The 18,927-nt window shown below is 45.7% G+C and overlaps 1 protein-coding gene across 5 annotated transcripts in view; it reads right to left on the bottom strand.

The window, feature by feature from the left end:
- Positions 1 to 472: 472 nt before the first annotated feature.
- LOC143295385 (poly(U)-specific endoribonuclease-A-like) overlaps positions 473 to 18,927 on the bottom strand; it is a 45,772-nt gene continuing 27,317 nt past the window's right edge. For 2 of the 5 annotated variants that reach the window (XM_076607051.1, XM_076607052.1), the window contains exons 4-7: positions 18,071 to 18,193; positions 5,777 to 6,008; positions 2,191 to 2,335; positions 473 to 2,001 (exon numbers count right to left, since the gene is read on the bottom strand). In XM_076607051.1, coding sequence (XP_076463166.1) covers positions 1,744 to 2,001; positions 2,191 to 2,335; positions 5,777 to 6,008; positions 18,071 to 18,193 — 758 coding nt within the window. In that variant the 3' untranslated portion in view covers positions 473 to 1,743. The remainder of the gene's footprint in view (positions 2,002 to 2,190; positions 2,336 to 5,776; positions 6,009 to 18,070; positions 18,194 to 18,927) is intronic. The other 3 variants (XM_076607053.1, XM_076607054.1, XM_076607055.1) reach the window with 2 other exon arrangements.

Raw genomic sequence — 18,927 nt, 5'->3', positions numbered from 1 at the left:
TAATTGATTCTGTGAAGGGAGAGAGGGAGGAACTTATGCTCCAGTGCAAGGAAGAGGAAGAGCTTAGACTCAGAAAGGAGGAATTAGAACTGAGGCATCTGGAGAAAGAGGAGGAGTTGAGGCTCAGGAAAAGGAGAGATGAGGAAGAGTTAGAGCTGAAGCGTCAAGAGAGGGAAGAGGATCAGGTATTCAAGAGGAAAGAGCTTAAACTGCAGGGAAGGGAGGTTGAAGCAAGTGAGAATAGGAATATTCATTTAGATCCTCTGGGCGACAAGGATACACTAACGAGAGAGGCAAGGCCCTCAAGACTCACTTGTGATATGCACTTATGCCAAAAAAGGCAAATGAATAAAGAAATAAAAAACATAAGAAAAAAACAAGCAAAGAGACATACTGATGTGACCTTCATCTTTGACATAAAAATTTACGAAACAATTATGTTCTGGCCAAAGGAAGTCACTGCACACACACCTTCACAGACTCTCTATATTGGCAGGTAAGTGTCTTAACCATTCTGCTACCTTTCTCCTCAATAGTGATAAGTATACTTGTTTCTTTCTGTGCACTTTCACATTTCCAGGAACTTTTCCATGCACCTTATTGTTAAAAATGTATGACACCTGGTCTTTTACTTTGTGGTTTCTTTTCATTGTTTAAAAAAATATATTATTGAGTAGTTTAACTTTATCTATGTAATAAATCTATACAAACAAATAAACCAAATTTTGCTTGACCATGTCTGATGGACCCTTGTTTCATCCATTCCATGTAAACTTAAAAAGAATCCAATATTCAATGTCAGTGAAAAGCAACAGTAACATAACCGAAAAAAAGAACAGCAGAATTATAATATCTGAGCATATAGTTGCTCTTTTTAAAAAAATTTTAACAAGAAAAAAAATACATTGAAAGTTTTACACTCAAAAGAAAGTCATTAGGTGCTATTAACCAAAATCAATCTTTTGTATCTTTAGACTGTGCATGTTAAGCACATCCATGTCACACACCTGGGTGAAGGCAAGAAACATCTAGGGTAAATATGTATTCTCCAGATCTAAAAAGTTCTATAAGACTTTCAAAGCATGGACAGGCTGTAAAAAAGAACTTGATCTGAAAAAACATATACATATAAAGACTAAGGCACACTTCCTCACATACTGAAAAATAAGCTATTAAAAATGATAGAGATATTCTTTAAGTTTACACAAGCTTTAAAAGACCTTATTTTCTAGATAAAGCAAGGAAAAATATAAACTAGCAGACAAAGAAGATGTAGAAGGGGGCGAGCGAGAGAGAGTGTTTATTAGCAATGAAGTAGCTTTAAACAATACAACGAAATCATATGTAAACATCTTAGTATCGACAACTTCAAAAATTGTCAAATCACTCAGGGTAAGCTGACAAAGAATTAGCTTAGTACAATAAATCCAGATATGCAATTCATACAAGTGATTCCTCTTCCATGCTATCCTTTACAAGCCAGAATATATACCATACATACTAAAAGTTTCAAAAGAATCATATTTCATTTCACAGATTGTTTCAAAATATCAAACATGCAAATGAATTCATGTTTATGATATTAATACTCCTTGTGGTCTTGTTAAAAACATAAAATTCAATGTCTGAAAACAAAATTCCTGAAACACAGCCACTTAGAAGAAAATATGCAATGTTTAAGCCCCTGTCCTTGATGTAGTATGGAGCATGTAGGGACAAAGTGGTCTTCTCCTTAAACCCACACTATCTCAGCTGGGATGCTGACATGAAAGCTGATCCCAGCTTGCGCTGTCGGCCAAAACTGTGCACTGTCAGCTCCACTTCGTACTCTCCGATCTGACAATCGGTGCGGCCATCACGATCCAGGAGGAGGCAGATTGTGTAGGCAGCAATTTCAAACTCAGGACTGGAGCCAATGAAGCAGCTGCACATAGGCTTGCTCTTGGTTCCACACCAGTCAAACTGTACAGCAATCAGCCGGATGATCTCATCATCACGAACCTGCACAGAAAACACACGGTTCTATCTGATTGTATGCACAATGATCAAAAACAGTGAAATCTATTTTCCAACACTGATCATCACAGAGTTAAATATCTAGGCCTAATTTAGCCACACACACTGAAAAATAAGTTAGAAAAAAAACAGCATAATAATTATTCTTATGAAAAACAAGACTAAAACCCTTACAGTCTCACGGCGGAAAAATCCATGGTAGTCAATATTGCCAGCTTTCTCCTGAAGGTAAAACTGAATCCAGTTGTGCAGTCCAATGAACTCATCACCTCGCCCCTCCCCAACAAATACGTGTTCAAAGCTGCAGGAGTTTTGGCCTCTGAAATCAAGCAATTAAATTACGTGAATAATGCTATTGAATGGCGACTTTCATTTTCTAAGACAGTTAGAGAGAGAAAAGATATTTAGGGGTGGAGACGCACAGAAATAAGGAGTGATAATGATAAGAAACTCTAGGGAGAGCTGGACAGTACAAGGTCTTCAGAGATGAAGCCCCCCTCAGTCAAGTGTTTCAGCCCTTTACTCCTAACACTCAAAGGGGGCTGGGCCGCACCCAGGTCATGACTCCTGGATGCCCTTGTATTGCCGCCTTTTTTGTTCTTCTTTTAAAATTTTCCTGGTCCTCAACAGGTTCGAACCAGCACCTCCAGGATGGTCGCCACTTCAGGATTGAGTCACCTTGTTTTGGCAGACGTTTTAACCACTGAGCCATTGTACGCTTAGTTTGAGTAGGGAAATTCAATCCTTATGAAGTTTACTTTCATTCCTCCTGGACCAGAGCCAGCTGGAACTCTTTTTTGCTGCTTCAGCCATTGCCTCGAGAACCCGCGTCCTCTCTCTGCCAGAAATCAACAGCTGTTTCATGAGGCTGTAAGCAGATGCGCTCACAATCCCTCTTGCACCAATCTCTATGGCGAGGACTTTGGCTTGGAAGCCATATTCTCTCAGGCTGCTGGCTAGACTAGCATACTTCTCAGTCTTGTAGATGTGGGCTTCCTCCATTCTGCTTTCGTATGGCACAGTGAGCTCAATCAGAATCGCTTGTTTCGTTGCCTTGGAGTGGAGTACTATGTCAGGTCTAATGCCGCTTTTGCTGATGATTTCCGGGTGTTTCTTCCCCTCTGGTAGGTAAACTGTGCATTCCCACCATCAAGCAGCCCGTGTTTCCATGCTTTGTATGTTACAGCTGTTCTTGGCCAGACTTTATTGCCTTCTGCAGAGCGGAACTCTACTGGAACTTTTGGTGGGGTTGGTGCTCCTTGGACAGTGCTCACCATGTGTGCAATTTCTTTTAGCACTTGGTTGTGTCTCCATGTGTACCGTCCTTGGCTCAACTCCGCTTTGCATGAGCTGAGGACATGTTCCACTGTTTGTTTGCCATGGCAGAGTGGGCACCCCCATTTCACCAAGTTTGTATTCGAGGGAAGTAGGTCGTACACAGATCTTAGGATGAAGCTGATCCTCAGATGGGCCATGTTCCAAGAGAAAGAGAAAGACAAGTGTTTCGTGTTGCCTTCTGCATGATGTTCATGAGTTCATGAATGTCTGTTGGTGCCTGTGAGCTTATGAATATGTGTGCATGTTAGCAAAGATCAAGCTCATTCATCCCTGCATCTGCATGTGTCATAAATACTATAACGCATCATGTTCTAAGCTGCAACACCACATTACTGTGCTTAGTTAATCACTTTTATGAACTCACACATTGTCCTTTGCCGTACACACTGGGTAAAAATGTACCTAGATATTCATTCAAAAATTCGTAAAGTAAAAGTAGATTCAATCAAGCAAAAATATGAAATTTATGTGTGTGTACTGGGTCAAAATTACCCCATGGTTTTAAAGAAGAAACTTGCACGGTGTACACACTGTGTAAAGTTTGGCCCACAGTCTGGTGAAAGCTGATGCACGGCAAGGTCTGCCTTGCTGGCAGGAGATGATAAAGATATGTTGTGGTTTGTGTTTGCCAGAATGTGCAGCGTGGAACGGGATCGGCCAAGATGAGGAGGGCTAAGGGGAAGAAGGGAGGGGGGGGGGGGGGAGGTGTCATATAGCTGGCAACTGAAGAACCGCGAGGATATAAGCAAGCCAACACTTCGATCGATTCATGCTGCCGCATAACTGTTGTTTTGCACGACCTGAGACCCTACTACAGGTTTAGTTTTAGACGACTCAACTTTGTTATGAAATAATCCTTGTGTTCATGGGGCTTCTATACCATTCTCGGACACTATTCATTATTTTCTGGAATGAAAAAATAAGGCCACAGAGTTGATCCATCTACACGCAGTGTGTTTGGGCATGTGTGCATTCACGCACGTGCTACAGTTGTTTGTGTGTGTGTGTGTGTGTGTGCCAGTGTGTGTATGTGTGTGTACATGCATGCGAATTCTTTTCCATGCAAGTACATGTGTGAATGTGTGTGCGTGTGTGTATGCCCACGCCTGAGCATTCAATTCAGCTTCGTGACTGTGCGTGCGGTTGTACCTTTGGCAATCTGACTAATGATCCCAGATCTAAATAAAGTAAAATAACTCTCCATGAACTGTTATGCCCAGTGCAGCAGCACTAGCTGAGGTAATTTCAATTTACGTCACACAAATAAAGAGACAAAAGTTGGTCATTGTGTTTCTATCAGCAAAAGGTTGGCGTATAGTCATTTCCACTCATGTAAATATCTGTTATTCTTTATGTTTGCCGCTGATAGGCGTTTCCGTAAGTCTCTGTAATGTAGTGTATGTCTGGATATCGAAAGGCACGGGTTACCAAAAGGCAGATTACTATGTTCAATCACTTGTAAAGGAACAAAGCCCAAACAACAAATCGTCCCAAGTCCTGCTCTCTTTCTCTCCTCCCTCCCTCCCTCGCTCTCTCACTACATAAAGGTGCGTGTATCAGTTGTATGCATATGACGTGCTAACCTATTCACACTAACACAAACACAGCGGCATGAAGTATGTAGCACAAACTTATATATTCACACATGTACACATGCACCAAACACACACGTGTATGCGCACAATCCATGTCCTTGGTCTTTCTCACCAAACTCAAAATGGAAGCTGGACGCATAACGGAAAACAAGACACACCAGCCAACCACCAAGTTTATGTTGGCAGTCATAAACGCTGATAGCAGCCAACTGTGCCGCATTCGCAGTCACTGTTGGGCAAAGGCTAAAAGACGTGGGTACATTTTGCCCAAATATGTACACAGAGTTATTGTACGCCATGCAAGGGTTCTTCTTTAAAAGCATGGGTCAATTTATCCCCAGTTGGTAGGGCGTGCAAAAATTCATATTAATTATGGCGAAGGTTAATAAGGCGAAGGTTAATAAGTCTATGATCTTGATGACATAGTAGACTGAGTGATTATATGAACTGAGAAGCTACTAGAGACCTGTTGAAAAGTTAAGAGACATATTTTGTTTACAGTATACATTTGTTTAGTGTAGTCTTTGTTAGCTTTGAGAAGGAATTTTTTTAAATGAAATAAAAATGTCTTCTTTCATTTATTCAAGTTTTGCATTCTGAATAAATCTTTGTTGTTTGGAAATCAATGAAATCATATATATTGCTTTCATTGTTCATTAACATCTTTGTTAAAGTTCATTCAGAATTTGTCCAAAGGCAAAGCAAGTCAATAAGTTCTATGTAAAACTCTCTAATACAATTCATGATGGTCACATCATCCTATGCTGTCTAACACTGCGAAAATTGCTTCATGGCTATACTGTTGAAGCAGTTGTTTGGACATGCACCTGCCTCCCTTTCGTCGGAACAGCCTGAACCAGATGTCATGAAGCATCCTCGTAAAGTCATCTTCCTCGGATGGGGCCTGTCCCTTGGAGATGAGGAATGCATGTGCCTCTTTCATCACCTCTGTTTTCATGATGGCACGCAGGAAGTCCCAGTTCTCCTTGCGCTCCTCCCATGTTACTTCCTCGTCCTCCATCACATCCATTTCATAGTTGTCAAGCAGGGCATGGAAAGCTGAGTATTGAATATGGATGAATACATTTAATGAAACAAAATTATCGTATGTATCATACATACATAATCATTCATGTCATTATTATCATTTTTATTACTTTTATCATTATCTGTTTATTTGTTCATTTTTATGCTACTATCAGTTCATTTGTTCCGTTTCTATCATTGACTAAAGAAAAATCTTATCAGTCATGATTAAGATTACAAAATCATTACCAAAAAAATTACAAATTTTCAAAATAATAAATATGTCTACTAGATGAAAAAGTATTATATATACAATGCAAACTCCAACTGGCTCTAGTCTCACTAATACAATACAAAGAGAGAGAAAAAAAGCATACTAACTGAAAGCCAAGCCACTTATGAACCAATGAACAAGCAAAATTCAATTCAATTCATTTCAGTTCAAAATACTTTGTTGTCTGCTTCAACCAAAACAGAAAATTTTCTTTTGGTTCACTCTTCTTCTTCTTCTGTGTTCGTGGGCTGCAACTCCCACATTTACTCGCATGTACAAGAATAGGCTTTTTTTTTTTTTTTTTTTTCACGTGTATGACCGTTTTTTTCCTGTCATATAGGCAGCCATACTCTGCTTTTGAGGGAGTGCATGCTGGGTATGTTCTTGTTTCCATAACCCACCGAACGCTGACATGGACTGCAGGATTTTCCTGCTTGCGGATACAAATGAAGGGGGTTCAGGCACTGGCAGGTCTGCACATATGTTGACCTGGGAGATAGGAAAAATCTCCACCCTTTACCCACCAGGAGCCGTCACCGAGATTCGAACCGGGGACCATCAGATTGAAAGTCTAACGCTTTAACCACTCGGCTAATGCGCACGTCTTTTGGTTCACTCAAAATGCCCTCCAGCAAATATCAAAGTAACTGACCCACCCTTCCCTGATCACCACGCACACATCAGTTATCATGCAGACAGTAAAACATTTTAGGTAAGATATTACATTTCAAGTCAGAGTAAAACATCTGTGTTAGTGCGCGCGTGTGTGCTTGTGTGTGTGTGTGTGTGTGTGTGTGCGCGCACGTGCGTGTGTGTACATTTCAATCATCATAAAAATGAAAGTATTCAGTAAGATAATTATAACATTTTAAAAGACAAATGCTCATCAACAAATATCACATCGAAAAATGAATGAACAACTGGCGCACCCTTCCTTGATCAAAAAGCACATAATTATAAATCATCATGTAAAAAGAAAACATTCAAGTAAGAAAAAATTACCTTTTAAAATTAAGTGAAAATTCTAAATCATATAAAAGGAAAATATTCAGTAAGAAAAAGATCATAACATTTTAAGACACAGATGAAATGAAATGAAATTATGGTGCTTAGAGCCTCGCCGACCACTAAGGCCATCTCAAGGCTATCGCCGCGTCAATTACTACTACAAGGCTAAAAAAAACAACCAATTAAAACGAGTCACCACTTCAAACTTTCCACTCCAAAGTTTAAAAAAAACTTCCATAGTTTAAAACCTTCAAATCTGGTTAAAAAGGTTCACTTCTTTTAAGAAGTCCATCAGCGCCCACGGAGGGACATCACGAAACAAAGTCTTCAAAGAAACCGCCGTGTAATGTCTGCGTCTAACGTCATGCAGATCCCAACAGTCAAGGAGCACGTGTTTCACGGTGAGAGGCTCGTCACAGGGAACGCATCGAGGGGCCTCCTCCCCCTTCAACAAGTAAGAATGAGTAAAAAAAGTGTGCCCCGTACGCAGTCTGCACAGCACAGATTCCTCCTTTCTGTTCTTCACCCCCGAAGGGAAGACACAGATGAAATGAAAATAAACAAATAACCTGTACACACTTCCCTTACCGCTATGGAGATATCAATCATATGAAAGGAAAATAAAGACAAATTTAACTTTTAAGACATGAAATCACAGTTAAAACGTCCAGTAAAACTGTCACCGAAATGAAATGAAATTATGGTGCTTGAAATGAAATGAAATTATGGTGCTTAGAGCCTCGCCGACCACTAAGGCCATCTCAAGGCTATCGCCGCGTCAATAACTACTACAAGGATAAAAAAACAACCAATTAAAACGAGTCACCACTTCAAACTTTCCACTCCAAAGTTAAAAAAAAAAAACTTCCACAGTTTAAAACCTTCAAATCTGGTTAAAAAGGTTCACTTCTTTTAAGAAGTCCATCAGCGCCCACGGAGGGACATCACGAAACAAAGTCTTCAAAGAAACCGCCGTGTAATGTCTGCGTCTAACGTCATGCAGATCCCAACAGTCAAGGAGCACGTGTTTCACGGTGAGAGGCTCGTCACAGGGAATGCATCGAGGGGCCTCCTCCCCCTTCAACAAGTAAGAATGAGTAAAAAAAAGTGTGCCCCATACGCAGTCTGCACAGCACAGACTCCTCCTTTCTGTTCTTCACCCCCGAAGGGAGGGTCTCTTTTAGGTCCGGACGGATCTGGAAGAGCTTGTTGTCCGTCTGGGTGTTCCACTCCTCTTGCCAAAGATCCTTAACGTAAGTGTTGACCTTCCGCTTCATGTCTGTATAGGATACCAAGGATCTGGACAATTCTTTCTTTACAGCGTTCCTGGCCAGCAGGTCCGCCCTTTCGTTACCACAAATGCCAACATGTCCGGGAACCCAGGCCAACACAACCTCGTATCCTTTCTTCGTTGCGAGAGTAAAAGTTTCATAAAATTCCAGCAGTTTGGGATGAGTGATATTCCTGCAGGCGATCGCCTCCAGGGCTGACAAGGAGTCGGAAAAGATCATGAATCTCTTCTGTTTCGAAGAGAGAACCATTTTTAACCCCAGAACCAGTGCGGTCAGTTCCGCGGTGTACACCGAGCTGTCAGACAGGATGTGTTCCGTTGAGGGCCGGTCAGGAAAGGCGGGACAGAACGCAGATGCGGCGACTCCGTCCTCTGACTTGGAACCGTCAGTGAAGATGCTTTGAAAAGTGGGGAATTTGTGGCACAGTTCCGAAAAGTAGGTTCTGTAGGCCAGAGAACTGGTGGTGTCCTTACGGTACGAGGCCAGATCGAATCGGACCTCAGGTGTTGTAAAGGTCCACGGAGGGCTGTCAGGGAACTTAGAGAAATCCGAGATGCCACCGACATCCAAATCGGCCTTTTCTAAGTGCGGCTGAATGCAGAGTCCGAGAGGAGGTATGCAGTTTGGGTTGTCTGTAAATTTCTTATCGAAAGGGTTGTTGAATACAGCGTCCTAAGCAGGGTTTGTAGGTTCCGAGAACAATTTCAGATAATAGTTCAGGGTCAGCTTCAGTCTGCGGTTGGAAAGAGGCGGTTCCCCCGCCTCTGCGTTCAGGCTGTGCACAGGGGTGGTGCGGAAAGCACCTAAGCTGAGACGGAGCCCTTGGTGGTGTACAGGGTCCAACAGTTTCAGATAGGACGGTCTGGCCGAGCCGTATACCACACTTCCATAATCTAGTTTGGACCGGACCAGGGATCTGTAGAGGTGCAAGAGAGTTCTCTTATCAGCACCCCAGTTCGTGTGTGCCACAACTCGGATGATGTTAAGGGCTTTTTGGCAAGATATTTTCAGCTGTTTAATGTGGCTGAGGAAGTTCAGCTTCTGATCGAAGACGACCCCTAGAAATCTGGCTTCCTTGACCGCCGGGATGGTGGATGTTCCCAGACGGATTTCAGGGTCCGGATAGAACTGGCGAAAATTATGAAAATGGATGCATTCAGTTTTGGAGGACGAAAACGTGAAGCCATTCTCCTCTGCCCAACACTGGATCTTGTTGACGCAGAGCTGAAGCCGTCGCTGGATGCTGGCGTACGTGCTGCCGGTTGCATATAAGGCAAAATCATCCACGAACAGCGAGCTGTCCGATCCCCTGTGAACGGATTGAACGATGTCATTAATTTTGATGCTGAAAAGAGCCGGCGACAGGATGCTCCCTTGCGGGACACCCAGCTCCTGCTCGTGAATGTCGGACAGGGTGGTGCCGACTCTCACCTGGAATTGTCTGTCTTGTAAAAAATTGTGGATGAACTGAGGCAGGTGTCCTCGGAAGCCGAGCTTGTGCAAGTCAGAGAGAATACCAAACTTCCAAGTGGTATCGTAAGCTTTCTCCAAATCAAAAAATACGGCCACCACATGTTGTTTGTTCACGAAAGCATTTCTTACAGTGGTTTCCAGACGAACCAGATGGTCAACGGTAGAGCGATGCTTGTGGAAACCGCACTGTTCTTTCGCCAGAAGGCCGTCGGTCTCTAGTTTCCACATCAGTCTACCGTTGACCATCTTCTCCATCAGTTTGCAGACGCAGCTGGTCAGTGCTATTGGGCGGTAGTTGGAGGGGTTCGAGGGGTCTTTTCCCGGTTTCGGCAGCGGGATTATGAGGGCTTTCCGCCAGGAGGGTGGAAAGAAGCCTGTGACCCAGATGTGGTTATAAACTTTAAGCAGGGTGTCCAGACAGGTTTGGGGAAGGTGCTTTAGGAGTTTATAATGGACCTCGTCTATTCCTGGACAGGAATCCGTACAGGTCTGAAGGGCAGATTTAAGTTCGTTCTTTGTGAAAGGGAGGTTGTAATTCTCTGTGTTGTCGGAAAAGAAGTTACAGGGTGTTTTTTCTGACAGGTTTTTGGTTTTAAGAAAGCGAGCAGATTTGTTAGCAGATCTCGAGTTCTGTTCTATTGTGGAGGCAAGCAAATTGGCAACTGCTTTCTTCTCTGTGACCAGAGCGTCTGAAAGTTTAAGATGGTGAAAGGTCGGGCATACGTTTTTGCCCTTAATTCTTTTTAAAACCCTCCACACTTTCTTCTTGGGTGTGTTGGAGGTTAAGGAAGAGCAAAAATCTCTCCATGACTTCCTCTGGCTCTTATCTTGGTGGTAAAAAAACTCCAGTCTGCTTTGTCGTAATACAGGCGGTCAGGCAGAGAGTCACCTTCTCCATCTGTGGGGCGGAGGACGACAGGAAAGTGGTCACTCCCGTGCAGATCGTCGTGCACTTTCCACTCGTAGTCCAGGACCAACGATGGATCGCAGACCGACAGATCTAGACACGAGAGCTTTCCAGAGGACAGATGCAGGTAAGTGGGAGACTTGTCGTTAAGACAGCACAAGTCCATGTCTGAAAGAAGGTTTTCCAAGAGAAGACCTCGGGCTGATGTCATCTCACTTCCCCAGAGCGGGGAGTGTCCATTGAAGTCGCCCAACAGTAAAAACGGACGTGGGAGCTGGTCGACCAGGTTCATGAGGTCCTGCCTCAGAACGCGGACGGAAGGAGGAAGATAGAGAGAGCAGACAGTGATGGTTTTCTCAAGCGTGACTCTGACTGCCACCGCCTGTAAAGGGGTGCTTAAAAGAACTGTACTGTATAAAAGGGACTTGCGAATAAAAAGAGCGACACCTCCCGTCAATCCCTCTTGCTTCGGTTGAGCGGGTTTAAAAACGGAGTTAAAACCAGAGAGAGATAAAACCTTGCCATCTCTTTGCAGAGTCTCCTGCAGCGCCAGCACTGAGGGTTTCAAAGCACGACAAAGCAGCTGGAGTTCCTGAAAATTGGCGTGGAACCCCCGGATGTTCCAGTGGATCACTGCCATTAAAAAAGGTTAAAATAATAAAGCAGCAGCCTATTCCATCGCTACCCCCTGCTCCTGTGCTTGTGGTGGCTCAAGGTCCGCCAGGATGGAATATTTGTTTTTTGAAATAAATTTTTCGGATTCTGACCGAGTCGGAATATCCACCACCTCGGCCCCTCCCGATCCCGCCGAGGCCGCAACCCTCCCCTCCTTGAGTTTTGGAGGTAGGGGGGGTTTCGGGCCACTTCCGCCAGCCCGAGGGCCAGGCAGACGAGAGGCGGGGCGAGGGCTGCCGGGGGGTGGGGTGGGGCGGGAGGACGACAACGTGCCTCCGCCCGAGGCTTTTCTCTCCCGCCCAGCAGCCCCTGAGGACTGCCGCACAGGATGGGAAGGGGTGGACACGGCGTCTCCACCCAAGGCCAACGGTTCCGACGAGGCGGTTAAGTCGTCCGTCTGCGTTCCTGTGGACGTCGTCTGGACCGCGACGTCCACCATCCTGGGTCTGACGACAGAGGCATACGACACCTTAGGCGACGCGGCCTCCACCTGTTTCCTTGCCTCAAAGAAGGAAATTTTTTTTTCTGTCTTGACTTTCTGGATTTGTTTCTCTTTTTTCCAGACGGGGCAGTCTTTCGATGAGGACGGGTGGCCACCTCCGCAGTTCGCACACAGGGCTGCACTGACGCAATTCTGGTGCTCCGCCTTCGAACAGGTGCCACACGCCTCTTCCTCCTTACATCGGTCCCTGACTTGTCTGAATTTCTGACATTTAAAGCATCTCAGGGGGGACGGCACATACAAGCTTACGCTGACCATGAGGTATCCGACCTGAATGTCCTTGGGGACATCCGGGCAGCAGAAGGTGAGGAAGAAAGTGTTGGTCGGGACTCTGTCCGACCCCTTCCTCACCGTCACCCTGTACACTTCGGTCACTCCCTGAGAGGACAGCTCGCTCTTGATCTCGGCCTCAGACACACCTTTCAACTCCGGGCATCTGATGACCCCCTTTGAGCAGTTGAGGCCTTTGTGAGGGGAAACCTTCACCGCCCTATCCACGAAAGTGGTCGCCTTGAGAAGGAGCTGTGTCTGCCTTTTGGATTCCGTCTGAACTAAAAATGCTCCGCTTCTCAGCCTCTTGATGGACTTCAGCGATCCTGCCAGGCACTGAAAGCCCTTCTGGATAGCGAAGGGGCTGAGAGCCGACAACGGCTTGTCGTCATCAGCGCCCTCCATCACCAGCCACGATGGCCAAAATCCAGAGGTCTCAACGACCTCCGAATCGGAGTCTGAGTCATCCGTTCCCTGTCTTCTTCTTTTACCCGAGCCACGGGGGTGTAGTTTTTTGGAAGTCATGTTGAAAAAAATTGAATTCATCCCTCCCTTACCCACCCACCATGGGGTCCAACTTAGGGGCCAGGGTCAAGGGAACACCAGCTTGACCCCTTCCAGGTTTCGGGAGGGATATACGACCAACAGTCTAGCTCCAACGTGTTCCCCCCAAGTCATGCCCAGCTCCCGGGGACAGAGAACCGAGCACTACGGGGGTTACCTTCGTCAGCCTCTAAACTGCCAGTCTTGACCCAGCCCCACGAAGGGGTAGCCGATTGACACACACGGGCCAATGTGTGCCGCCTGTCTTAGGAGAGGTCCGAGCCAAAGGGATGTGTTGAGAGCAGCGTGCTCTCTCAATCCCCAGGATCTCATTCCCCTCCATCACAGGTCGCGCCGCACGGCAAACACGGCGGGCCTAAAGAAGGCCGCAGAGAAAAAAAAAGAATGTGGAAAAGAAGGCTTGATGGGGAGCTGAGGACAGAAAAGAGGCAGTAAAAAGAAGAATAGAGCGAAAGGGACAGTGGGTCACGTTTAGTTTGGGCCTCACTCACGACCTGTTCGGCATGGGAAGCCCTATCAGGGGCATCAGTACAAAACCACCACTTATTCAGCCCTGACAGCTACGATGGCTATGTAGGCTGTCAATTAAGACCTGGGATCAGAGCACCAAACCCCAAGAAGCACTGATGCCCCCGCCGACATAGCTCGCTCGATCACTGGCCACTAAGCCTCCCGACCACGACAAGGTAGTGACCCTCCCGGGAGTGGGTCAGGAGAACACCAGCCTGACCCCCTCCAGGTTTCGGGAGGAATTATGGTGCTTAGAGCCTCGCCGACCACTAAGGCCATCTCAAGGATATCGCCACATTAATACCTACTACAAGGGTAAAAAACAAATAATTAAAACGAGTCACCACTTCAAAATTTCACTCAAAGTTTAAAAAATTCCATAGTTTAAAACCTTCAAATCTGATTAAAAATGTTCACTTCTTTCAAGAAATCCATCAGCGCCCACGGAGGGACATCACGAAACAAGGTCTTCAAAGAAACCGCCGTGTAATGTCTGTGTCTAACGTCATGCAGATCCCAACAGTCAAGGAGCATGTGTTTCACGGTGAGAGGCTCATCACAGGGAATACATCGAGGGGCCTCTTCCCCCTTTAACAAGTAAGAATTAGTAAAAAAAAAAAAAGTGTGCCCCGCATGCAGTCTGCACAGCACAGACTCCTCCTTTCTGTTCTTTACCCCTGAAGGGAGGGTCTCTTTTAGGTCTGGACGGATCTGGAATAGCTTGTTGTCCGTCTGGGTGTTCCACTCCTCTTGCCAAAGATCCTTAACATAAGTGTTCACCTTCTGCTTCATGTCTGTGTATGGTACAAAGGATCTCGATAATTCTTTCTTTACAGCGTTCTTGGCCAGCTGGTCTGCCCTTTCGTTACCACGAATGCCAACATGTCAAGGAACCCAGGCCAACACAACCTCGTATCCTTTCTTCGTTACGAGAGTAAAAGCTTCGTAGAATTCCAGCAGTTTGGGATGAGTCAGATTCCTGCAGGCAATCGCCTCCAGGGCTGACAAGGAGTCGAAAAAGATCATGAATCTCTTTTGTTTTGAAATGAGAACCATTTTTACCGCCAGAACCAGTGCGATGAGTTCCGCAGTGTACATTGAGCTGTCAGACAGGATGTGTTCCGTTGAGGGCCGGTCAGGAAAGGTGGGACAGAACGCAGATGCAGTGACTCCGTCCTCTGACTTGGAACCGTCAGTGAAGATTCTTTGGAAAGTGGGAAATTTGTGGCAGAGTTCTGAAAAGTAAGTTCTGTAGGCCAGTGAACTGGTGGAGTCTTTACGGTACGAGGCCAGATCGAATCGGACCTCAGGTGTTCTAAAGGTCCATGGAGGGCTGTTGGGGAACTTGGAGAAGTCTGAGATGCCACTGACATTCAGATCAGCAGTTTCTATGTGCGGCTGAATGCGGAGTCCAAGAGGAGGGATGCAGTTTGGGTTGTCTTTAAATTTCTTGTTGAAGGGGTTGTTAAATACAACGTCGTAAGCAGGGTTTGTTGGTTCAGAAAACAGTTTCAAGTAATAGTTTAGGGTCAGCTCCATTCTGCAGTTGGAGAGAGGTGGTTCCCCCGCCTCTGCATACAGGCTGTGCACAGGGGTGGTGCGGAATGCAACTAAGCTGAGACGGAGACCTTGGTGGTGTACAGGGTCCAGAAGTTTCAGGTAAGACGGTCTGGCCGAGCCGTATACTACACTTCCGTAATCCAGTTTGGACCGGACCAGTGCTCTGTAGAGGTGCAAGAGAGTTCTCTTATCAGCACCCCAGTCCGTGTGTGCTACAACTCGAATGATGTTCAGGGCTTTTTGGCAAGATATTTTCAGCTGTTTAATATGGCTGAGGAAGTTCAGCTTCTGATCAAAGACGACCCCTAAAAATTTGGCTTCCCTGACCGCCGGGATGGTGGATTTTCCCAGCGGGACACCCAGCTCCTGCTCGTGAATGTCAGACAGGGTGGTGCCGACCCTCACCTGGAATTGTCTGTCTTGCAAAAAATTGTGGATGAACTGGGGCAGGTGTCCTCGGAAGCCGAGCTTGTGCAGGTCCGAGAGGATTCCAAATTTCCACGTGGTATCGTAAGCTTTCTCCAAGTAAAAAAATATGGCCACCACATGCTGTTTGTTTACAAAGGCATTTCTTACAGTGGTTTCCAGATGAACCAGATGGTCAACGGTAGAGCGATGCTTGTGGAAACCGCACTGTTCTTTCGCCAGAAGGCCGTCGGTCTCTAGTTTCTACATCAGTCTACCGTTGACCATCTTCTCCATCAGTTTGCAGATGCAGCTGGTCAGTGCTATTGGGCGGTAGTTGGAGGGGTTCGAGGGGTCTTTTCCCGGTTTCGGCAGCAGGATTATGAGGGCTTTCCACCAGGAGGGTGGAAAAAAGCCTGTGATCCAGATGTGGTTATAAACTTTGAGCAGGGTGTCCAGACAGGTTTGGGGAAGATGCTTTAAGAGTTTATAATGGACCTCGTCCATTCCTGGACAGGAATCCGTACAGGTCTGAAGGGCAGATTTAAGTTAATTCATTGTGAAAGGAAGGTTGTAATTCTCTGTGTTGTCGGAAGAGAAGTTACAGGGTGTTTTTTCTGACAGGTTTTTGGTTTTAAGAAACTGAGCAGATTTGTTAGCAGATCTCGAGTTCTGTTCAATTGTGGAGGCAAGCAAATTGGCAACTGCTTTCTTCTCTGTGACCAGAGCGTCTGAAAGTTTAAGATGATGAAAGGTTGGGCATACGTTTTTGCCCTTTTTAAAAACCCTCCACACTTTCTTCTTGGGTGTGTTGGAGGTTAAGGAAGAGCAAAAATCTCTCCATGACTTTCTCTGGCTCTTTTTAAAAACATACCTGGCTTTCGGCCTCAGCTGTTGATGGGTTCGAACGCTATCGGTCTCCGGTCTCCGAAAGACGCGTCGCTGCGCTCTCTTCCGAGACTTACGGGCCTCCCAACATTCCGCGTTGAACCAGGGCGTTCTTGGCACCTGAGGCTTGGAGGTAGACGATGGGACTGCTGGTTTGGCGCAATCTAAAACGATCCGAGTCAGAGTGTCAGCAGGGTCCTTGCTTTTCAATACTGTTTCTTCCTGCAGCTCTGCTCTTATCTTCATGGTACAAATTCCCCAGTCTGCTTTGTCATAGTTCAGGCGGTCAGGCAGAGAGTCACCTTCTCCATCTGTGGGGCGGAGGACGACAGGAAAGTGGTCACTCCCGTGCAGATCGTCGTGCACTTTCCACTCGTAGTCCAGGACCAACGATGGATCGCAGACCGACAGATCTAAACACGAGAGCTTTCCAGAGGACAGATGAAGGTAAGTGGGAGACTTGTCGTTAAGACAGCACAAGTCCATATCGGAAAGAAGGTTTTCCAAGAGAAGACCTCGGGCTGATGTCATCTCACTTCCCCAGAGCGGGGAGTGTCCATTGAAGTCGCCCAACAGTAAAAACGGTCGTGGGAGCTGGTCAACCAGGTTCATGAAGTCCTGCCTCAGAACACGGACGGCAGGAGGAAGGTACAGAGAGCAGACAGTGATGGTTTTCTCAAGTGTGACTCTGACTGCCACCGCCTGTAAAGGGGTGCTTAAAGGAACTGTACTGCATAAAAGGGACTTGCGTATAAAAAGAGCGACACCTCCCGTCAATCCCTCTTGCTTCGGCTGAGCGGGTTTAAAAACGGAGTTAAAACCAGAGAGAGATAAAACCTTGCCATCTCTTTGCAGAGTCTCCTGCAGCGCCAGCACTGAAGGTTTCAAAGCACAACAAAGCAGCTGAAGTTCCTGTATATTGGTGAAAAACCCCCGGATGTTCCAGTGGATCACTGCCATTAAAAAGGTTAAAAAAAATAAAAATAAAAATAAAGCAGCAGCCTATTCCATCGCTACCCCCTGCTCCTCTGCTTGCGGTGGCTCAAGGTCGGCCAGGATGGAGTACTTATTTTTAGAATTGAATTTTTCTGATTCCGACCAAGTCGGAATATCCACCATCTTGGCCCTTCCCGATCCCGCCGAGGCTGCAACCCTCCCCTCCTTGAGTTTTGGAGGTACGGGGGGTTTCTGGCCACTTCTGCCAGCCTGAGGGCCAGGCAGACGAGAGGCGGGGCAAGGGGGGCCGGGGGGTGGGGTGGGGCGGGAGGCGGACAACGTGCCTCCGCCTGAGGCTTTCCGCTCCCGCCCAGCAGCCCCTGAGGACTGCCGCACAGGATGGGAAGGGGTGGACACGGCGCCTCCACCCAAGGCCAGCGGTTCTAACGAGGTAGGTACGTCGTCCGTCTGCGTCCCTGTGGACGTCGTGTGGACCGCGACGTCCACCATCTTGGGCCTAACGACAGAGGCGTAAGACGCCTTAGGCGACGCGGCCTCCACCTGTTTCCTTGCCTCAAAGAATGATATCTTCTTTTCTGTCTTCACCTTCTGGATTTCCTTTTCCGTTCTCCAGGCGGGGCAGTCTTTTGATGAGGACGGGTGGCCACCTCCGCAGTTTGCACAACGGGCTGGACTGACGCATTCGCCCTGGTGCGCCGCCTTTGAACAGGTTCCACACGCCTCTTCCTCCTTGCATCGGTCTCTCACGTGTCCAAATTTCTGGCATTTGAAACATCTTAGAGGGGACGGCACGTACAGGCTTACACTCACCATCAGGTATCCGACTCGAATGTCCTTGGGCACATTTGGGCAGCAGAAGGTGAGGAAGAATGTGTTGGTCGGGACTCTGTCCGACCCCTTCTTCAGCGTCACCCTGTACACGTCGGTCACTCCCTGAGAGGACAACTTGCTCTTTTTTTTTTTTTTTTTTTTAAACTTTTTTTTTAATTTTCCAAAAACATGTATACAATACAGAGAATAGTATGAACCAAACCGTATACAACGAACAGTAGCATCTTCCACTACAGAGAGATAGATAAGACAAAATAAAACAAAACAGGCTATAGCAAGGCAAAACAAATCTGTAACAACATCAACAGCAATAACAACAACAACAAACAAATAAACAAACAAACACACACACAAAAACAAAAAACAAAAAAATAATTTAAAAAAAATAAAAAGAAGAAAGGAAGATTTGTCCAATCATTCAATCAATCAATGCTTACATCTTAATGATTGTAGTAATCATGGTGATTTAAGATGACATTAATAGTAAATAGCCTAGACCAGTTGTGACATAGCAACAGCATCAAATGTATCAACTATTATAGTAATGGTATCTAGGGTAAGGCGAAAGCGAGTGGTGACATTATAATGTCATAATAATAATGATCATGAGTATACTACTTCTGCATTATTGGAAAAGAAAACTTGTGATTGGTCACATTGTAAAGACAACAGCAACTATAAAAGTTAAAAAAACAAAACAAATAATACATATTGAGAAATAAATAAAGACATGTTAGTACAAAGTAAGGACTGTTATATAGAATGGTAACTATGGAACATGTGAAATTATGATTAAGTAACAGTTTCCATAATTGGAAGGTAACTGTTCCACTTTG

This window comes from Babylonia areolata, chromosome 20, assembly GCF_041734735.1.
Source record: "Babylonia areolata isolate BAREFJ2019XMU chromosome 20, ASM4173473v1, whole genome shotgun sequence".
Taxonomy (NCBI): Eukaryota; Metazoa; Mollusca; class Gastropoda; order Neogastropoda; family Buccinidae; genus Babylonia; species Babylonia areolata.
Note: the sequence above shows the minus strand (reverse complement) of the source record. Positions and strands in the feature narration are given on the sequence as shown.